This window comes from Bos mutus, chromosome 2 (genome assembly GCF_027580195.1).
Source record: "Bos mutus isolate GX-2022 chromosome 2, NWIPB_WYAK_1.1, whole genome shotgun sequence".
NCBI classification, from domain to species: Eukaryota; Metazoa; Chordata; class Mammalia; order Artiodactyla; family Bovidae; genus Bos; species Bos mutus.
Window position 1 is genome coordinate 110855063 of NC_091618.1, and position 21574 is coordinate 110876636.

The 21574-nt window shown below is 38.9% G+C and overlaps 1 protein-coding gene across 3 annotated transcripts in view; it reads right to left on the reverse strand.

Moving 5' to 3' along the window:
- Positions 1–601: 601 nt before the first annotated feature.
- METTL8 (methyltransferase 8, tRNA N3-cytidine) overlaps positions 602–21574 on the reverse strand; it is a 91499-nt gene continuing 70526 nt past the window's right edge. For 2 of the 3 annotated variants that reach the window (XR_011461642.1, XR_011461643.1), the window contains 7 exons: positions 21477–21526; positions 15852–15915; positions 13886–14025; positions 10079–10185; positions 9878–9943; positions 5475–9120; positions 602–1715 (listed from right to left, as the gene is read on the reverse strand). Coding sequence is in view for 1 of the 3 variants with exons in the window: in XM_005887581.2 (XP_005887643.2) it covers positions 8930–9120; positions 9878–9943; positions 10079–10185; positions 13886–14025; positions 15852–15915; positions 21477–21526 (618 nt within the window). In the remaining 2 variants the exon portion in view is untranslated. Of the gene's footprint in view, positions 1716–4496; positions 9121–9877; positions 9944–10078; positions 10186–13885; positions 14026–15851; positions 15916–21476; positions 21527–21574 lie in introns of those variants that run through there. The other variant, XM_005887581.2, reaches the window with a different exon arrangement.

A 21574-nucleotide genomic window follows, 5' to 3' on the forward strand; every position in this document is an offset into this window, starting at 1 on the left:
CTGATGGGGTCGGCAGAGAGACCGAGTAAATTTGTATATGGTGTCTAGTGAAAATCTTGGGCTTTCCTAACTTTACCTTTTCCCGTTCACCCCTTCGTTCCCCATACCAAGGGGAATGCCTGACATGTAACTGGTACACATCGGCTGTAGTTGTTCTTGGCTGTTCAGTCGCTGAGTCATGTCCAACTCTTTGAGAGCCTATGGAGTGCAGCCCGCCAGGCTCCTCTGTCCATGGGACTTCCCAGGCAAAAATACTGGAGTGGGCGGCTACTTCCTTCTCCAGGGGATCTTCCTGACCCAGAGATTGAACTCGCCTTTCCTACATTGGCAGGTGGATTCTTCACCACTAAGCAGGGAAGCCCCACACACTGACTGAATGGGCAGTAACAAGGAGATTGTGGGGAGAGGGCAGGAACCGGGAAACAATGCCAGGAACTGGAGTAATTTTTTTTTTTCCTATTAATTTACCATTATTGTGTTTTATGAAACTATTGATCTGGGACATATGGAAATTGATTAAAAAAAAAAAGCAACCAGTGGTTCTTCACTTCGAATAGTTTGAGAAGTGCTGGTGGACAGTGAATCAGTGTAGAAGTGCTGCTTGGCAGAGTTGCAAGACCTCCTGGCCATTTATTTAGTGACGTCCAGTAAAGATTTAAGTGTAGTGGGGTTCCCAGAATAAGTCACTGGTTTTAACTTTGGAAATTCATTTTGTTTGCAGTTCAAAGCATACTGTGCAGATTCTACCCATCACTAAGGCAGATGCTTACAGACCAGGTAAGCTGCCGCAGGCTTACAGGTAAATGCTGAGCAGATGATTCAGCAAGTGACAAAATGGCAAAGTAGAGTCCATTCCACACTGTTCTAGTCTCAGCAGATGTGGGGTATGTTTTAACCCAGTACTTATAAGACGTTGGGGTAATTTCCACTCCTGTTGTTTCTTGCCATGTGGAGGGACAGCAAATGGTCTCTTGAGTCCTGTCTTCCTCATTCCTGGGAGAGGTGAAGTGACTTAGATGAAAAGTCAATCTGGGAAGTGAATTAGGCATGTTTAACCTAGTCCTTTTTCACTGTCTCTTGGAAGCCAGGTACTCTGTAAAAGGTTGGGGGCATTCACTCATGGGTAGATTCTCCTGGCCCAGCTGTCCAGCTGCAGGTTTTGATTCTGGGGTTCAGTACTAGGGGGACAACTGTTTCCACGCACCCTGAGCCATTCTCTCCAATATCAGCTTCACGTTTTAATTTTCATCTTTTGGCACCTTGGTCTTTCTCAGTTGGTTTAAAATGTGGGCAAGCAACACAGGGATACTCTGGGGGCCTCTTGAACTTCACCAGATGGGGGTGACTACATATTGTGGTATTGTATCACAGGCTCTTCTGGCCTGTATTTACTTACCCTCATTTCCTTGTAGAAGGCCAGCACATCTTAATCATTTGGTGACTCTATTATACTGATACCTAATATGTTTCCTTCTGCCAAGTAGGAGCTAGACTTTCCTCTGTCACACTGGTAAATGAGGACAATCTGCTGGCTCAAGCGATTCTTTGGGTGTCACAGCTTCTTCTTTCCCAGGCCAGGCAGTTGGGTATGGAGCTGCATGCCGTAGGGGTGAACACTGCACGTGTTGTGTATCATTTTCATTGTAGGTAAAAAACAGCAAACAGGGAATTCTTCTTGAGAGTTTCCTTGTACCCATGATCAGCTTCTGAACGCACTTGGAGGAGAAACAATCCTATTAAAATGTCTCTCAAAAGCCAAAGCTAAATGACTAAACATCAAAACTTTGAAGAATGGGGGGAAAAAAAATCTATGAGGAAAGCATCAGCTTGCTTATCCCGGGAATGAGTAGAATTTTAATTCTCATTCCAGCATGGGGCCATTGGGCACCAAGCTCCTTTCACTCTGGGTAGAAAACAAATCCCCAGGTTGCTACTGAGCCAAACTTTAAAGGCCAGTCAGGAAATGAGCAGCACTCCCCCAAATGGGAAAGCCTGGATCAGTGTTTTTTTCCTAAAGTAAACAAAAGATCTGCATAAGTATTTCCTTGCACTATTTGGCAAGAGAAAGAAGCACCTGGAGAGTGAGTGAGGAAGAGAAAGCCTGTAAGACATGGGAGTAAAACAAGGATGGTTATAATGAAGCTTTGTCTCACTAATCTCCAGAGCCCGAGTGTTCTATTACGAAACAAAGCAGCAAATGAAGAGACGCTCAGAAAGACTGGTTGATTAAGAATACATTCAAGACAGGATAAATAGAATAGATGCCTTTCTGGATCCTGAATTTCATCTTTCATTTGGATTTTTTAAAAACCTTTAAAAAATATCTTCCAGAGAGTCAAAGTGGAATATATACATTAAAATAAACGAGGGCTGTGAAGGAAGATGTATGAGCAAAGAGAAAAGCTATTATCCTCGGAGGCAGAAATTTCCTTGCTTCAATGCGGCATGTGACGCTGAAATTTCAGCCATTCTCTTTCAGGCAATTTTCAGTGCAAGTTCCAATGCTGCTTACTGGGACGCTGTCTCAGCTCACCTAAAGGAGGGGGGCATAACTAAAGATGTATGGAGAGCTATTACGTTCTGTTCAGCAGGACAGACTCAGGAGAAAGACAAGTTTCTCTCAAGAGGCTGGAGGTGAGAGAAATGGGGCAGCAACCATAGCTGCTTTTGTTAAGTACACAGCATTAAAACAAAACAAAACAAAACACGGCTGAGCGACTGAGCAACAAACTAATGCAAGAGACTCAACAACATCTCATTAATGTCAGGAAGTTACACAGTTTTAGAGCTTTTTACCAATGATAAAGTCTTAAAAGACTTGAAAGGGGTGATTGTCCTTCCCCAAAATGTTCTGAACCAACCAACAATTGATATCTAAAGATTACGTAAGAAAAAAAAAATTAACTTCTGCTTTTCCTGCAAAGAACTAGAAGTCTCATGTAAAGGAGCAATGGGTTGAAAACACTGCCAAAGAATCTGTGTTAAGGATAATAGTTTTCTTGAGTAGGCCCAAGTAGGAGAGATGTTTGGGCCTTTTGTAGGAGGCAATCAATAGCTCACCTAATTTGGCAGGTAACACCTGATAGAAAAGCATGTATTTTCTGGAGTCCAGGCTCTATTTAGTGCCTATCTGCTGAAAGAAAATCAAAGATAAGGACATAAATTACAGGGACGCCAAGGACACTGCTAACCAAACACTATGTGTGACTATTTGACATCTGCTGCTGCTGCTGTTAAGTCGCTTCAGTCATGTCCGACTCTGTGTGACCCCATAGATGGCAGCCCACCAGGCCCCCCTGTCCCTGGGATTCTCCAGGCAAGAACACTGGAGTGGGTTGCCATTTCCTCCTCCAATGCATAAAAGTGAAAAGCGAAAGTGAAGTCGCTCAGTCGTGTCCGACTCTTAGTGACCCCATGGACTGCAGCCTACTAGGCTCCTCAGTCCATGCGATTTTCCAGGCAAGAGTATTGGAGTGGGTTGCCATTGCCTTCTCCGATTTGACATCTATGTGCTCTTAAATATCCTTTTTTGCTCCCTATGTAATGTTAACATTATTTATCTCTTCACCTGCCTCTAGCTCTTCCTGACTGAAGGTTAAGTGGTTGTGAAACCACATGCACTGTAGAATCCAAAGCACCTGTTTTAAACCCTTGGCTAGTGGTGGTGCCTTGTAGTGTGCTTTTGACGAGCTCTGGGAGCAGCTGAGGGTGGGCTGCTTTGAGCCATCTGGAGGTTTTAATGTGCCCCATGCAGCTCATGCCAACCTGGCTTGCCAGAGTCAGGGTCACTGTGCCCTGAGACACTTCAGAATGGTGCTCAAGGGAGCCATGCTCTGCCGCCACCTGGGCCCTCTCGCAAATGAACTTGCACTTTCAATTTGATGCTGTTTTTCTTACCCTCTGCAGGCACTCACAAGCAGAACTATTATTACTTGCTTGTTACTGCATGTTGCTGATTCATACGCAGAGGAAAATGTAATTTTGTCTTAACACCTCTTCCCTGTCATTTAAGGCATATGTTAATGAAAGACAGATTTTGGCATCCACTCTCCTCTGCAGCTTTGAGGCCACAGTATATATTCATTATAAATGAAGATGCAACTGTTATTTTATTTCTATTTATATTTATAACTACACCAAAGCCATCTTGCAGGTACCTTTGTGCCTCTCAAATCTCAAACCATATTCCAAGAAATGCTCAACATTTCATGCTTGAATTGGCATTAATGTGGCATTCATGTACATACAATGTTTTAAATAAAGATGTTTTCACTCATATTTTATTATTGACACTCTCTGATCACATATTTTAGATTATGCTGGAGCTGAGCCCTTGAGGACACTTTAAGAGTTTTTCTTTCCACTTGCAGTACAGACTGATTTTTTTTTTTTTTAAGTGAGGAGTATGCAAGTGATGGGTGCTCTGCTTGTTTGGAGGGGAGCCAAATAGAAGTCTGAAGCCCCAAGGGGGTGGGGCCAGAGCAGAAGTAAACATATGCAGAATGCTGAAAAGAGCTGACTGCAAGCTTCTGCTTTGTCATTCCTCTCCCTTCCTTTCCTCCCCTTCCTTCCCAGTGTGTAATGTGGATAAGTGCTGCCTACTTATTTCATAGACACTGGATCTAGAAGGAGCTGTCTCCTTGAAGATCGTCTGATCCACACTCCCACCCACTGCAGTAATTCTTCGCTTGATTCAGGAGCTCTTTTTCTTCTCCAGCAGCTTTCCCGAGCAGCATTGTAGCCTATCAATTAAAAGTGGACTGGTGAGAGGCAGAGTTTTTAGAATCAAGACAGTTCTGTGTCCACACTGTGTTTCTGCCACTGACTCGTGGTGATATCCTAGGCAAACTACCCAATACCTCAGAGTTCTAGTCTTATCTGTTAAATGGTTACAATAAAAACTAATTTGTAGGAGTCTGACGTTTAAATGAAGGAATAATGTGGTATATAAAAGTGTAGTATATAAAAGACTTAGCACTCAGAACTAAATTAAGAGCAGCTAAATGGTTCAATAGGAACCATGACCCATGTTTCCTGTCTGACAGGCAATACTTTTCCACATATTTTACCGTCTTTCTCACAAGGTCTCATAAACCCAATGAAAACGTTTCTGTTGCTGGAGTACTCTGTATGCTGCCTTGTAGACTGTAGCTGCTGTTATTAGTAACAACATCTCACACATATTCAGTACTTTACATTTTACAGTGCACTTTCACAAGCGGGGAGGTGAATAACCACGCCAACATGTCTATTGATGACTAATAGAGGCAGGAAGCAGAAGGAACAGAGGCTCTGAAAGAAGTCTATTAATGATGCAAATGTGAAGTTATCTGCACTTGTGAGAAGCATAATAAGCATTAACACCAACTGGAAGTAACAGTGCATGATATATTCTGGCTTCAGAACTTGGCTTTGATGAGTTAGAAAACCAGAAGAACACAGCATAGGAGTTTGGGGACAAGAATTTAAGTTACCTGAAATTTAATGGTCTAAATGCTTCGGATGTCCAGGAGGGCAGCTCTTCACACATGGGTGAATAATTTTCACGTACAAATGAGTATAGCAATGATATAGACTGCACGATGGTAGAAACCTCGATGTGTTCATAATTTAGAGACAAAGCATATGGAACTGAGACAAGCAAAACAAATAAGTTCTCAGAAGTCAGCGTTAAATGGGTGTTTCAATACTACAAATGTGTCATACTGAAATGCAAAAGTTTTAATAATAGAAACTGTTACCTTGGCTTTCTCACAACCTTCTGAAACAGTACTTCATGTGCGTGAGAATTTTTACATTTGGAAAATGCTCAAAAGTGAATTTTTAGAAATGGAGGAAAATGGAGGGTGCATTTTTAATATAGCATATTTCATTATTTCTGTATTATAAAATGAATGAATACATCTTTTTGTTAGAAAGAAAATGGTCCTTTTGAAATTCAGCTCCCTCAGCAGATGAATTTTTAAATATCAAACTCTGCCTAACTAGTCCTACCGCTATAGATGAGGAAAAATGAGAATTTCATGCAGCTATCAATTATTTTTAAACTAATACCCAAGCAGATACATTTGTAACATTTCATGATTTCTTAATATCTATAGGCAATATCCCAAATCAGGTCTTTCTCTTTTTTTTTTTTCCTCTGCCAAAAATCTATATTTTGTCTGGTAGCAAATTCTAGATAGGGGGTTGATTCAGGTAGGCTAAAGGAGAGAAAGCAGAAGACACTGATAGAAATGGCCCGATGAGCAGCCATGTGGAATAGGAGGTCTATGCTAGACAGAGCCCAAAAGAGCCCAGTTTGTGTCTCACAGTCCAAATTTGGTTTGATGTATTTTTGAAGTTTCTAAAGGTTAACTACATGCTGTAATACATTATAGAAAGACACGAAGCAGAATTTTACTGTGCCAGTCAAGAAGCTGGCTTGAATCTGCTATTTAGGACTGAGAGAGACAGTACAATTTACATGTGTGAGAATGTGGGAATAATTTTACCTTCTGTTGTTTTTAAAACCACCTTGGGCCATGATTTTTAAATTGAGACACAAGAAGATTTGCGGGGGGGGGTGGGGGGGTTCCCATAGCAACATTAACTTATCTAAGTGCCCTTGTATGTAATACTTTCAATACTAGTTTGGCTTTAAAATACACACTTTAATTAGGAAAAACAACTGAGTTAAGAGTCTCAGGCAAATTTTGACTTTTACATTTACTGCATGTTTAAATGGAAACCTTGATATTGTACTTCTGAGGATTTGCTACCAAGGCAAATGTATGCAGATACCTTTTGGGATTTTCCTTGCCCCATCTCTGACCTCACTGCATTCCATTCTATTGACGACTCCTTGATCAATCTCTCTATAAATATATTTAAAGCACGCTGTGGCTAGGATAAAACAGAAACAAACCAATCTTGAATGGCTCCAGTCCAGAGGTGAGAACCCAACGCACCCTCTTATTTAAGGCTGTCTACAAGCTGATGCCCTCTCCATCTTTTCTCCACTATTCTGAACCATGAACAGCCCTATCAAACATACTCGTCTTCTCACCATCTTCTGAGAGCGTACGTTCTAGAACTAGTCTGAGACCTACCTCCTCCCACAGCCCTAATTCTTTCCTTCCATCCCACAGCTAATCTTTCTCTCTCTTCAGAACATTATTACTATACCACGCAATGTCTGACTGGGCAGCATCCCTCCCCTCTTTTTTTGATCAGTGTCCTCATTTTCCTTTGAGGAACTTTCCTCCATTCACTATGGTCTGGTGGAACCATCAAATAACCTGCCCTGACTCAGTCTGTCAATAAAAGAATCCATGACCCAGCTTGGATTAATCACATCCTGCCAGGAAGCTGAATTTTAAGTGAGTTCAAAAAGGAAAACTAGTTGGAATGATCATTCTAGGTCCTTTCAAGAGATTGTCCATGTCTTTGAGATTTCTGTGGCTCATAATCAAAGTCTGTTAGCTGAAAAGCTCCCTATTTGAGTAGAAAAGAAAGAAAGTGAAGTCGCTCAGTCATGTCCGACTCTCTGCAACCTCGTGGACTGTAGCCCACCAGGCTGCTCCGTCCACGGGATTTTCCAGGCAAGAATACTGGAGTGGGTTGCCATTTCCTTCTCCAGGGGATCTTCCCAACCCAGGGATCGAACCCCCCAGGTCTCCAGCACTGCAGGAAGACGCTTTAACCACTGAGCTACCAGGAGTACTTGCTCATATATTATCTTGGTCATGATTTAGAGGCTTGGGATGCACACATTTTGCTTTGCCAGCTAGAACCTACTTACGCTCTCAAAACACAGGGCTGGGACTTTATTTATTTATTGTATTATTCCATATAATTCAGCACAAAGTAAGTACTCAGTATACATTGTGTAACAAATGAAAGCCCAGTCTTAGAAACTCCATTTTTACTAAATGCAATTTGCAAGCCAATTTATATCTTTTTTGAGGCAAAGTGGTAAATACCATTTTTATTTTTTTGGACGCACTGGGTCTTTGATGCAGCACACGGGCACTTCATTGCTGTGCGAAGGCCTTCTCTAGTTGCACTGAGCTGGGGCTGCTCTCTAGTTGTGGTGCCCGAGCTTCTCATTGCAGTGGCTGCTTCTTCTTGTGGAGCACGAGGGTGTGCAGGTCTAGTTGCCCCATGTCATATGGGATCTTAAGTCCTGGATCAGGGATTGAACTCACGTCCCCTGCATTGGCAGGCAGATTCTTAACTACTGGACCACCAGCAAATAGTAAAAAATTTTTAATTGCTACAATTTAAGAATTTTCCTGGGTAAATAGTCTTCTTAAAGAAGGCTTTCAACTTGTACACCAAAGAATAGCCTGAAAATAATGTTAGCATTAGTCATACTTCCCCTATTTTAGGAAAGGAAAGATAAATTAAAATTCTGTTTCAGACATTAGTCTCTAAATTAAAAAAAAAAAGGTTTGGGGATGGACAACAGACAATAACAAAACAAAAAAATAGGCCTTTGCCTTGGTCTTGTGACTTTCCTTGGAAACAAGGCAAGCTGACTCTGCTATCAGTTAACAATGGAGGAGAGTTCAGCTGTGTTCAACTAATGTATAAATAAAGGAGATGGTTTTTTTCACTTCTAAAAAATGGCAGGCTTTGGTTTCTCAGAATCATCTGACTTATATCAGTAATTTACCTAAATGCTTTTAAAACTCAGAGAACAAACAAAATGGTTAAGACATAATAAATCCAAACAAGCTTGAGCATATTAAGTTTTGAAAACACAGAATGTTGTGCTCTCTTCCAAGTCACTTCTGTGTGCTTAAAATGCATAAAACAGTCCATCCACGATAAACAGCAGGATACATAAATTCTCTTCTTCTGACTGTCTTTTCAAAAATGAAAGATTTACTGAAGACTCTGAATAGTGTAATCCTCTGGTTTGTACCTTAACATGATACATAGTTCATTCATGAGAAAGGACTGAAAATACCAAGTTGGAGCTTTTTTGAGTCAAGTGTAATGGCTTCTGGAATTTGCCTTGAACCCACACTCGGTGCATTTTCACTTTTTTTTTCCTATTAACTTGTAAGCGACGATCAACCAGATTTTGCTTCTCATCTAACCCAGCCTTACAGAACATATTGTGCACTTCCCCTGTGAGACAAAAATGGCAATCAAATATATGACATGTGACTTGGGGGCGGGGGGAGGGGCAGTCAAGAACAATGGAACATTAATGGAATGACTGACCATATGAATTTCATTTATACCAAGAAACATTTTCTAGTACAAATTGATGAAGGAAGCCTATGACACCAAGTAGGCTTCCTCTACTTCACACAAACACACCAAGTATAAACAGCTGAACACAGCAGGTATTAATAGATACACAACAGTACTGGTTGCAGCTTTCAATATTTTGAGACATGCCCTAGGTCTGAATTCTTGCTGGTCTGCAGAGATCCCAAATGGCACATTATAAAAGTACTCATGTAAGTTTGGGGAAAGTACTTGAATGCAGAATTCATTTTAAATGCTTTTTTTAAAATGAGAAATTGACAAGCGATAAGTAATTTTCTATGGACTCTTAAAATCAAACTTCCTCTTTTGACTGTGGCATGTCATCAATTTTTTTATGTCTGGGCTAATGGTACCTCCAAAACGGAAACTTCATTTGGGCATGAGAATGAAACAAGTGATTCTTTAAAGCAGTTTCAATTGGAAAGAGATTAAAAGGCAAAAGGCCATTTTCAAGCTTTTACACACAACAGTTATAATCACTAAAGTGTAAAGACATCTAATGTTTAATCAGCTCCTGAAGCCTCATTTTAGAGCTTTTGAGTTTCTCCCTGCAAATTATACCCAAGAAAAGTTTCTACAGCTAGTTATTTCCTCTTATAGATATGCATACCTTTTGTAAAGAAATATGCTCTGGTGCCATCTCCTCGAACATAAAAATTTTCAGATAAACAATGTCCTAAAAAAAATTGTGACAAGAGAAACTTAGTATTCCTTAAAAAAAAACCACCACCTACAACAAAACTGACATGAAATGTAAACACAGCATTATTTAAAACACATGAAAATAATTCCAAACTGAATATATCATTACCTCTTTTAAAACGAAGCTGAGTCTTATCATATCTTCCATAGTCCCGAAATAACAGCATTCCCCCAGGTTTCAGTAACTTGGACAGTCGGTTTATAACACCTTGCATCCTTTGAAGACAAAGCAGGAGACTGTGGAAGTCTTGTTTTCTACGCCACATTTAACATTCTTAATGATAAAATAAGCATAGCTTGAGAAGGCCAAAGAAATCTAAGCCACAAACATAAGGGCACCAAAAACAAAAGTATTTTGTATAGAAAGAAAAAAGGATGGCAATTTGCTCAATAATCAGATTCAAAGAGTCTAGAATATCAAGAAATCACCCAGATGACTAGAGTGGTAACTTCACGTAGCTTGATGTATGATGTCAAAACTGAACAGCAAAACCACACAGACATTCCTGATATTTACAGCAAATTCAGGTAGTTACAAGGCAGAAAAAACTGAAGTCGTTTCATTTTCCTTGCATGACAAAAAATATGCCAGAGCTGTCCCAAATCAGATATACCTAAGCAGGGACATCTTTTTCTCCAAAACTAGCTGCTTTCCCTCCTGACTTCTTTATTTAGTTCAAAGGTACCATCATTCACTGAAGTGTAACACCTCAGAAAAATCTTTGACCTCTTTCACTTTTCTCTTTTTCCATTATACTCTTCACAACTATTCAATCATCAAATTGTATGTCTTTTTATTATCGTTATTACATATTTGGTATCTTCTCTCTTTTGTTTCCATTAGTACTCCCTTAGTACAAACTCCATCGTTCTCTGGCTGGAAAGAAAATTTCTTCCTAACTAGCTGTATTATTTTCCCTGCCAATCCTTCCTGTACATTATTGATGAGTTATTCTGCTTAAAAAGATGGTTTTCTCAAATCATCCCTTTGTGCAAATTTTCATGATATTAATCCGTAGGATAAAAATCTTAGTTCTCTTAGTTTCTTAGTTGAATCCTTAAGATCACCTACAACTGGCCTCAATTAATCTTTCCAACATCTTTCCCACTGCTTCTTAATCTGAAGCATCGCTAGCCAAACTGTTACATGCTTCATTCTGAGCCGCGCATGACTGTGCTCACGTGGCTTCCCCTGAAAAAATTCTCTCCTCCTTACTCTCTGCCTATTTAAATTCTATTCACACTCTAAGCCCCAGCTCAATACTGGGAAGCCTTTCTTTCTTTTACTGTTTATTCTACCCATCTGGCTCCCAATCAGACATGACCTCTTGTGACTGCTCTTGATTTAATGTTTTTTGGTTAAGTGTTCAAAGCCTTACGTGTGATTATGGTACAGAGATGGCAAAGATTTCAGATCTCATAACAAGCCAAGTGACTGACACTGGCTGCCAACAGAGCTCTATTAAGGACTCAAGACTTGCTGGGAATGACAATCTACAAAATCAGTTATCAATGTCGGCCCTGGGCAGAGAATGGTAAATGGCAGCCTGTGTAGTAAGTCCTTTCTGTCTCTGCTTTATACAAACTACTTAAAGCTTCTGAGCATTTCTTATTTTAAAAATGAAAGGTTTGGATCACATAATCTTTAAGTTCCTTCCAATTAAAACATTGTTCAGTGGAATAATGGGGTGAAAGAGTATGTCAGGTAATGAAGTAGGTAATGAGAAACTGAAAGTAACCATGAAAATAAGAGACAAAAAAAAAGTGGCATGACTAGGAGAAGATCTCATTTAAACAAACGAACATAAGTGCATGAAAAATAAAACTATTTTTCCTTGTTTATTTTATTACAGGTTATTTTCACACTGTGCTTATATCCTTAGGATCTGGCAATTAAAACCATATCTAAAGCTTAAAATATTCACTTTTAGGATAAATGGTTTATGTACAGAGAAAAATCTCTTTCTGCACTTATTAGCAAGACAAGCATGAAATGAAAACACAGAAAAGCAAAGAGTCAAATACTTCAAAATGTAGCCTCCTTTTGCAAACCCTTTGCTCCCAACTGTCCTTTAAAGTCTGCAATGTGGGTCAAGGCAAGGGGTGGGGAACTGCTTCTCTTATCAGTACATCTTGGCTCATAGTGCAATTCCAGAGCCAGTTCCTAAGAAATGCAGGTGGGAGTGGGTTGGGGATGACAGGGACAAGACAAGAATGGGGAAAGCCCCTTTTCTCTTAAGATGAGAAAGAAGAGATTTTTTAAAAAGTTGTTTATCTATACAATCTCTGTGTAGATCTTTAGAAAATATATTATATTTTTATTTCAGTGATAAGAAGGACAGTTACTTCTTGTTTTGTAGCCTTCTATGGTTTACTCCCATTTAAGCTGGGACCCCCTAGACTCAACGGCTTGCTGAATTGCTTTTCCAAGCCGGCAAGAAGCCACTTTTCTAGAATTTTCCTGGGGCTAAATCTACTATCACAGTGCTAGATGACCTGAAACACACTGCCTCACTTTTCACTTACTATTATCCAACTTACTCACTTAACCTCATTTTTAGATCATTTCCATGTATGTAAGAAAGTAGCTATGTAATGTACTGACATGATACATCCGAATCTATTTTATAATAAACAGAATGAATATATGTACTATAAAAACAATCTTTTCAAGATATCTGCTTCCCCTTCTCCTTTCCATTCAATTCAAATCATGAAAAAACATATAATCTAAACTAATATAAATAGCTTTTTTGAAGGTTTATTTTGAATTGAAACATTTCCTGTTATATGTGTTAGATAGAAAATCTTGTTCATTATCCACCTCCTCTATCCTTTTAGCTGTGAAACAAAATATAGATGACATCTTTATGCTAGTACCTAAATAATGCCAATAGCCTAAACAGGTTAGCAGAAATAGGTTACAGAAACTGGGAGGAAGTAACTTCATAGAACTTGATAGATCTCGTTAGGTGCAATTACATATTTCATTCATTATTTGGAAACCTAATTTTTTTTCCTACAAGTCATCAAAGTGAACATCTCTGAATGAGAAGTAAAAGGCCTGTAAAGGATCCTAGTGATCTTATAGCAAAGAAAGAAGTACACAGTGCTTGATTTCTTTGGGAAAGAGTAACACTCACCAAAGTGGTCGATGCCAAGTCTGCACCTACTAACCAGAAGATCACAAAAACCCAATTTTAAGACACATTCTGAAGGGACAACCCCAGACGTTTAGCACACTTGTGTCTTAATACATACAGAGTGGAAAAATTTTAAGAAAAGTGATCATTTTAATTGCTGTAATATCTCTTTGTGCTTCCTCTTTGGAGAAAAGCTATATTTACTATTTCAGAACACTATGTGAACAAAAATATTTAAGTCATAAATACTTAAATGATGGCACTAGACCAACCTTAGATTATAAAGGTCCAAGGTTAATCTGGAAAATCTTGATAAATCCTAATTCCCTAGTGGGCTTCCTTAAAACAAATATTTTAAAGACCTATGTGAAGCCAGATTCACAGCCCACCTCATTACGAACATTCAGCAAGAAGCTAAATCAAAGATGTTTGTTTCTGATCACCAAGTACAGTTTCCCTCTTGGGAGTCTATTAGGCTGTTCTGAATTTGTAATTTTCTTGAAGCACTGTCACTTTTAATAGGTATGTGTCTTGCCAGAAGATGCTCACTTCTTTCTGACAGTGACAGAAAGCTCACTAATGAAACAGTTTGGCCAGTTTCTTTCTAAAAGTCTGAAGAAAGGAAAAACTGCATTTAAAAGGCTGCATATTACACGTAATGTAGTTCACTAAATAATAAATTCAAGAATTGTCATTTTTGCTTTGATAGATCTGAAAGCCACTCCTGATAAAGGGGCTGTACATATTTGCTCTGCCCTTTCGTCATCATTTACCTGTCAGGATGAATAGAAGACAGAACAAAGACTAGGAGAATGACATCCAGGGTCCCATCCGGAAAAGGGTAGGGTAAGCCATGGTCACAAACGTCATGAACAAAGGCACAGCACTGGGCTGCTCTGTACGATGCATGAGACTGTCATGATAAAGGAATGAAAAGACAAAGTTTTTAGCAGACTTCTAGTATTTTTTTTTTTTTTCAAATCAAAAAGGTTAATTTAACTTCTCCCAAAGGCCTTTCTTCTATGAATTTGATTTTCTGATTAGGTGTTCTGTTAGCTTATATCAAACTGTCATAAAAAATTAAGTCTAGCACTTGGACTTGGTAAAAAATATTCTTTTGCAACCCTTCTTTAGCTTTAAAAGTGGAGTAGGGCAGTCTTTCTGGGTCAGCAGGCAGCAGTGCTGGAAGCTCACCCTATGTTACTTCGCAGGCACTGAGATGGTCCTCTGCACTCTCTCTCACTGCTTGTTCCATGCCTCCTTTGGCTTAATCAGTAAATATCCTATAGTATGTAATCAACATTAGGCAATGGTGATGACTGTACAACTCTGTAAATATACTGAAAAAAAATCACTGGATTGTATACTTATAAATGGTGAATATTATGATATACGAACTATATCTCACTAAAGATGCTATTTTAAAAATGCATTAGAGTACACACATACTATTTGCCTATAAAAACAATACTAAAAGAATATATACCAAAATTCTGAGTCACTCTAGGACTCCAGAAAGCATGACTATAGGTAAATTTTATCTTTCCCTTTAGGCTTTTCAGTATTTTAGAAAATGTCTACAATGAAAAACTAGTAACCCTTATTACCAGAAATTATGTTCCGTGTTTACCAAACATTTTTGTTAGCAGAATTTCCATTCCTTTTCAATTTTCTAAAATTACCTCTTTTTGCTATGATAATGCTTACTAGAATTTGGGAATTGGTCAAATAAGACCAAGTGCCAACTGTTTTCCTTATAGTCAAGGACATTTTAGATTTGTGATAATGCCTTTTCAGACCTTTTTTTTTGTTTTTGCAGAATTTTTAATTTAATGAGTGCCTACCATGTGCCAGGCTATGTATAAAGCTCTATGCTATGCTATGCTATGCTAAGTCACTTCAGTCGTGTCCGACTCTGTGTGACCCCATAGACGGCAGCCCACCAGGCTCCGCCATCCCTGGGATTCTCTAGGCAAGAACACTGGAGTGGGTTGCCATTTCCTTCTCCAATGCATGAAAGTGAAAAGTGAAAGTGAAGTTGCTCAGTCGTGTCCGACTCTTAGCGACCCCATGGACTGCAGCCTTCCAGGCTCTTCCGTCCATGGGATTTTCCAAGCACGAGTACTGGAGTGGGTTGCCATTGCCTTCTCCGGTATAAATATAAATATCACCCTGTAGGAGCCACTCCCCTGAATTCTAAGTCCCAAACAACTTCAATTGTTTTGATGATATGATTTGCAAAATAGTAAAAGCTCAGTTAAAAACGGTCACAGATGTGCTTCCCTGGTGGTCCAGTGGTTAAGAGTCTGCCTTACAATACGGGCTCAATCCCTGGTCGTGGAAGATCCCACATGCCATGGGGCAACTAAGCTCGTGCACCACAATTACTGAACCTGTGCTCTACAGCCTGGGAGCCGCAACTACTGAAGCCTGAGTGGCCTAGAGCCTGTGCTCTGTAACAAGAGAAACTACCACAATAAGAAGCCCACGTGCTGCAGCTAGAGAGTATCCCCCGCTCTCCACAACTAGAGAAAGCCCATGTGCACAGTAACAAAGGCCCCGTGCAGCCAAAAAATAAACAAAAAAATATAAAAAAATAAAATGACACATCTCAAAAATAAAAAAAAAATGGTCACAGATAACATTTGATGCAGTTACATTAAAAAAAATCACTTCAACAGTAAATAAATTAAGATTCTTTTAAAATACAGCTCTCCTTAAAGAAAATACAAGGCATACTTTTACTAGCTCCACAGCTCCAGAAGCAAAATCACAACAATAAAGAAAGAACTCCGGCACATTCCTATGAAAAAGGAAGAAATATTTAAATCTAGAGTTCAGATAAGCTGAAGCAACACAAGAAAGAAACTGTAGTTGAAACTTGTTAATAAGTACCTCTTTACCAGAATTTTGGATGACCTTGGCTTGCTGTTTCTTTTGTTAAGGTACTGTTCTCTAGAGTGGCATGTGGGTGCCTTCATGTTGTTTCTGAACCAACACTGTCTCAAAACACTTACCAATTACAGGGTAACTTTCAAGTTCCTGATCTGGTTGTAAAGCCCTCCCTTTCTTGGGCCTACTTGCCCTATATTCCAGCATACTCTCACATGAGAAACCTCTAAAGCCATCCATCAGCAGTGCTCAATCTTGCTCCTACCCCTTCCAGGCACCCTTTCTTGTCTGCCTCCAGCTGGCATGGCCTGTAATTCCTCTCAGCTTGTTACTCCTAAGTCACTTCAGTCGTGTCCGACTCTGTGCAACCCCATAGACGGCAGCCCACCAGGCTTCCCTGTCCCTGGGATTCTCCAGGCAAGAACACTGGAGTGGGTTGCCATTTCCTTCTCCAATGCATGAAAGTGAAAAGTGAAAGTGAAGTCACTTAGTCGTGTCCGACTCTAGCAACCCCATGGACTGCAGCCTACCAGGCTCCTCTGTCCATGGGATTTTCTAGGCAAAAGTACTGGAGTGGGGTGCCATTGCCTTCTCCGCCTCTCAGCTTAGCCAAGTTCTTTTCTCTCCAAGGACCCTCAACCCCATGTCTGTTGGCGCCTCATTCCTTTTCCTGTGTGTACACTTATTTGTTCCTGGGTCTCTCACAGAGGCTCTGATGCTCCGAAGATGATGTATATACATATGAAAAAAAATATATATTTTAGCAGTTGTAGTTACATGCTATTAAATATGTTTATATTAATACCATGTACATACAACTTCTAAAAATAATAAAACATTTGTATATTAATTTTTGTTATCTTTTCAAATGATTTTCAAACTTTTACTGAGCCCCATATATGGACCAAGCATTAAAATACAAAGTAGTAAATGAAACTGTCTAATAAAATAGTAAGAGTGTGGGATTTGGCAGCCAATTGTACATCTTTTTAAATCCTGGATTTGCCACTTATTAACACGGAATTAGACTTAACGTCTCCAAGACTCAGTGCTTTATTTAGAATATGCAAATGAAGTAAATTAAGGGTTGTTTTTTTTTTGAGGGGGGATATTTATCCATATAAAAATCATGACTAATTTTAAATGGCCTCCACTGAACTTAGGTAAGTGTTTTGCCTGAAATTCACTAACGATGGCTGAGCCATGGTTACTAACGGGCGGCACATATAGCTGGCCCTTAAACAATGCAAGTTTGAACTTCTAGGTCAATTACACGTGGATAACAGTAAATACTAAGTACTATATGATCTGTGGTTGGCTGAATCTGCAGATATGGAGGAACCACAAATACAAAGGGTTGAGTATAAATTTTTGTGGATTAATCACCTGCAGTGTTCAATAGTCAACTGGACTTTGAATTTTGTGCGTCAGTACTCTTCCTGATCATATCTTACACGCTATTATCAAAAGAATTCTTGAATCATCTTGCTTCACACTGTGTCTGAATGACAAGTGATTAGTATGTCCTTAAACAGTAATTACAGGTATGGTATTGGTTTTTGTGGATTTTATAGCCTAGCTGGGGACATAATTTCCATAGAAGTGTGGATAAGGCAGGCACTGTCAGGCCAAAGTTTAAGAATTTTGAAGGGGGAGGATGGAATTGCTAAGTGGGAAGAGCAGAAGGGTTTACAGGTGGGAATCACATACCAGGGATGAGAAGCAGAGGTGATTTAGAATATGAGGAAGGATATATGGGCTTTGAAGGACATAATTAGAACTTCTAATCTGATTCAGGAAGCATATTAGGCAAGGAGGATTTCTAAATAAATATGGAATACAAGCCCAAACATGCATTTAGCAAAAGCTCACCCAGACTGACATTACTCTCTTAAAGGCTACTCAATGATGAATACTACATTAACATATAGAATTCTCATATACAGTATAGTATTCACATACAGTGCCACTCTGTGGCACTAGGAATTTTAATTCAAATTAAGATCTGTCCAAATAAATGAACATATGATGAATAGGATTTGGTTATGAAAAGTTAACCAATACTGAATCAAAGTTAAAACTTGTGCTGCTTTTCTTTTTCATTCAACCCATTTAAAAATGCCTCCCTGGTGGCTCAGACAGTAGACTCTGCCAGCAGTGCAGGAGACCAGAGTTTGATTCCTGGGTCAGGAAGATCCCCTGGAGAAGGAAATGGCAACCCCCTCCAGTATCCTTGCCTGGAAAATTCCATGGACGAAGGAGCCTGGCAGGCTACAGTCTATGGGGTTACAAAGAGTCAAACGTGACTGAGTGACTTCACATATAAAAATAGTGCTTTATTGCAGCATGCATCCTTATTGTTTCCTAGGAAATCCATATATTTGTGACTCGTAATTTCTTGGGTGGTCACACATGTTTGAAATGTCTCAGTAAATACTTAGATACATATATTATTAGTACTACATGATATGCTGGCTAAGGGCAAGGGCTCTGAAACCAGACTGCCTAGGGTTGAATCCCAGCTCTACCACTTAGTTGGGTAACCATGGATGAGTTACGTAAGCTCTCTGTAATTTGTGTCCTCATCTTTATTTTTTAAATTATTTTATATTTGAGTATAGTTGATTAACAATGTTGTGTTAGTTTCAGGTGTACAGCAAGGTGATTCAGCTATACACATACATGTATATATTCTTTTTCAAATTCTTTCCCCTTTTAGGTTGTTACAGAATATTGAGCAGAGTTCCTTGTGCTAAACAGTAAGTCCTTGTTAGCTATTTTAAATATAGTAGTAGTACATATGTCAGTCCCAAACTCCTCATAGAGATAAAATATGGCATCTAAGTTGGTTGTGAGGATAGAATGGACTCAGATAGGTAAAGTTTATAGAAAAATGCCTGACTCAGAGTAAGCACCTAATAAACGTTAAAAAATGTCATTTTTATTATTCTTGCTATCATCATCACAATCATTATTATCAAAGGAATATCTGCCTCTGCCTTCCAGGAACTTAAAAATGTAAGAACTTAATATGCTTTTGTAAAAACTTCCATAAAGCTCAAAATGCTTCTCTGGACATTGGCACATCTAGCTCATTATGAAAGGCATGCAATCTACCTTTGTGCAGAAATTATTAAACAACCACAAGATACAGAACAGTTTAGTAGCTAAAGGAAAGCTTGTGCCATTTGCCATGTGTCCTACCAGACAGCAACATGACCTCTGAGACTGAATTCCCACTGCATCAGCAGCCCAAGTTGGTCTTGTGACCACTCAATGATTTTCCAGGGCTTTTCTTTAAAATCAGCTGACTGTCTTGGCCCTTCTCCCAGGAAACAGGTGTAAATATCACTACTACTACCACACCATCAAGCACTCTCTTGGCAGGAGGTGTAAGAATTAAATGATCCTTGGAGAATGATATGACCTCTCAATTCCGGAGGTCTAATTATGGTAAAATATTCTGAAAATGTAAAATATTAATTCTATGATCTCCAAAAGTAATAAAACATAATTTCTTCGGTGGGGAAAAAAAGTTTAATCCTCCCTTTGGAAGGCTAATCACTAGTTGCCTTTTAAAGATGAATCAATTATCTCAGGTTATTGAGTTACAGTGATTTCTAAAATACGAATATGAGGCCAAAAAAAGACCCAGTCAAAAAGAAAGAGTCAGGGGGTGAGGAGGCAAGAGCCTGCAATTATTAGTCAGATGGAGAAGCAGAAGGGGGAAAAAATACAACTAACAAGTGGGGAATCAGAGATATCAACCAGTCAGTATGTACCGAGCTCTGTCTATCTATCTATATTACATTGTTAGGCTACCTGGAAAACCAAATTAGAATACGTTATGCTCTTTACCTCAAGAAATATATAAATAGTAGCTGAATAAAGAAGATATAAGGAAATGATATGCTAAATAATAATTTGAGATGAGTCATAGAGTAATATCTTCCCTGGTGGCTCAAATGGTAAGGCGTCTGCCTACAATGCAGGAGACCCAGGTTTGATCCCTGGGTTGGGAAGATCCTCTGGAGAAGGAAATGGCAACCCACTCCATTACTCTTGCCTGGAAAATCCCATGGACGGAGGAGCGTGGAAGGCTACAGTCCATGGAGTCACAAAGAGTTGGACACTACTGAGCGACTTTGCTTTGCTTTTCACAGAGTAACACATAATCAACTACCAATGTAGTAGATCTACGTGTATTACAAGTTCAGAGAACACTAGGGTGAAGGAATCTGGCTATGTGGTATAAGAACAGGAAATTTTGGCCTAGAAATGGGAAAAGGAAAACAAAGAAAATAAATCTTGAAAGAAAAAGGCCATTCAGAACTGCAAATTGGCCAGTATCACTTCTGGCCAGACACTTTAACTGGTAATTTGATGATATTATGGAATTATTTTTTATTATGTTAGGTTTATAATAACAATTAGGAATGTCTTGTTTTTTGGAGATCCATCATAAGTTCATAAAAATAATGTGTCATGATGTTGGCCTTACGTAAGTAACTGCTGAAACAAGGTGGTAGCTATAGGAGAATATACTGTATTACTCAATTTTTCTGAAATACATGTTCACAATGGAAAGTTAAAAAAAGACTTTAATAAATTTTAAAATATGCATAGTAAATTCTATCAGCAGCTATGTTTTGATGTTTTGATGGTGGGAATAATGGGTGATTCCTTCCCACCTACTTTTCCTCTAATGGGAAAGTTCTACAATGTGCTTATGTTAATTTTATAATGGAAAAACGATAATCAGAAAGCTAGTGTGTAAACTTAAAAAAAATAGGCACTTGACAGACCAGCCACAGGTAAAAGGAGTAAAAGTTTTGTAAGATGTGTCTTCTTCATCACCTACTAAAACACACTGGTGAGGTGGTGAACAGGAAGGTCAGGTCAAGAGAACATCTCTGCTCCTATCACGGACTTCTCCCTTTATGAATCTTGGGGTTAGGTGTTATAACTCCAAAAATTTCAGCTCTAGAGAGTCATTTCAACTCTATAGGAAGGTTTTATCCTTGGTGTGACTCCAGAAGTGATGACAAAATAAAATGAGTCTGAACCTTACACAAAATAAAGTGTAAGCTTTAAACTCAATTCTCTATGTGTAAAATGACACCTAAGTAACCTGGAGGAGTAAATAAATCTCTAAGTTCAGCAACTCCCAGCTTAGCAGAAGGATCAAATCTCTTGCTCATTTCTTACTCTCTCATCTACATAAGCACAAGCTTAAAAAATTACTTCAACTCATGGTGGACAACCTATGTCTGTGAAATATTATTTCCAGAGTAATTCTCAGTTCACATGAAATTAGATACTAAGACCAAGCCACTTCTTTTGAAATTTGGTTTAGTCATTGTTTATATGGGAACAAGGACACTATTGGTATATATATGACAACATTTCCCAAGAATTTCTCAATATCCCATACATATGCAGAATTTTGTAGGAGAAAATTCTAAAACTCACTGCAAAGTGTTCAGAATTGGAAAAACACTATTCCCAGCACCACAGCCAACCTAAAATCAAAGAATAAACAAGTATCATGAAAATAAAGTTAAATTTTC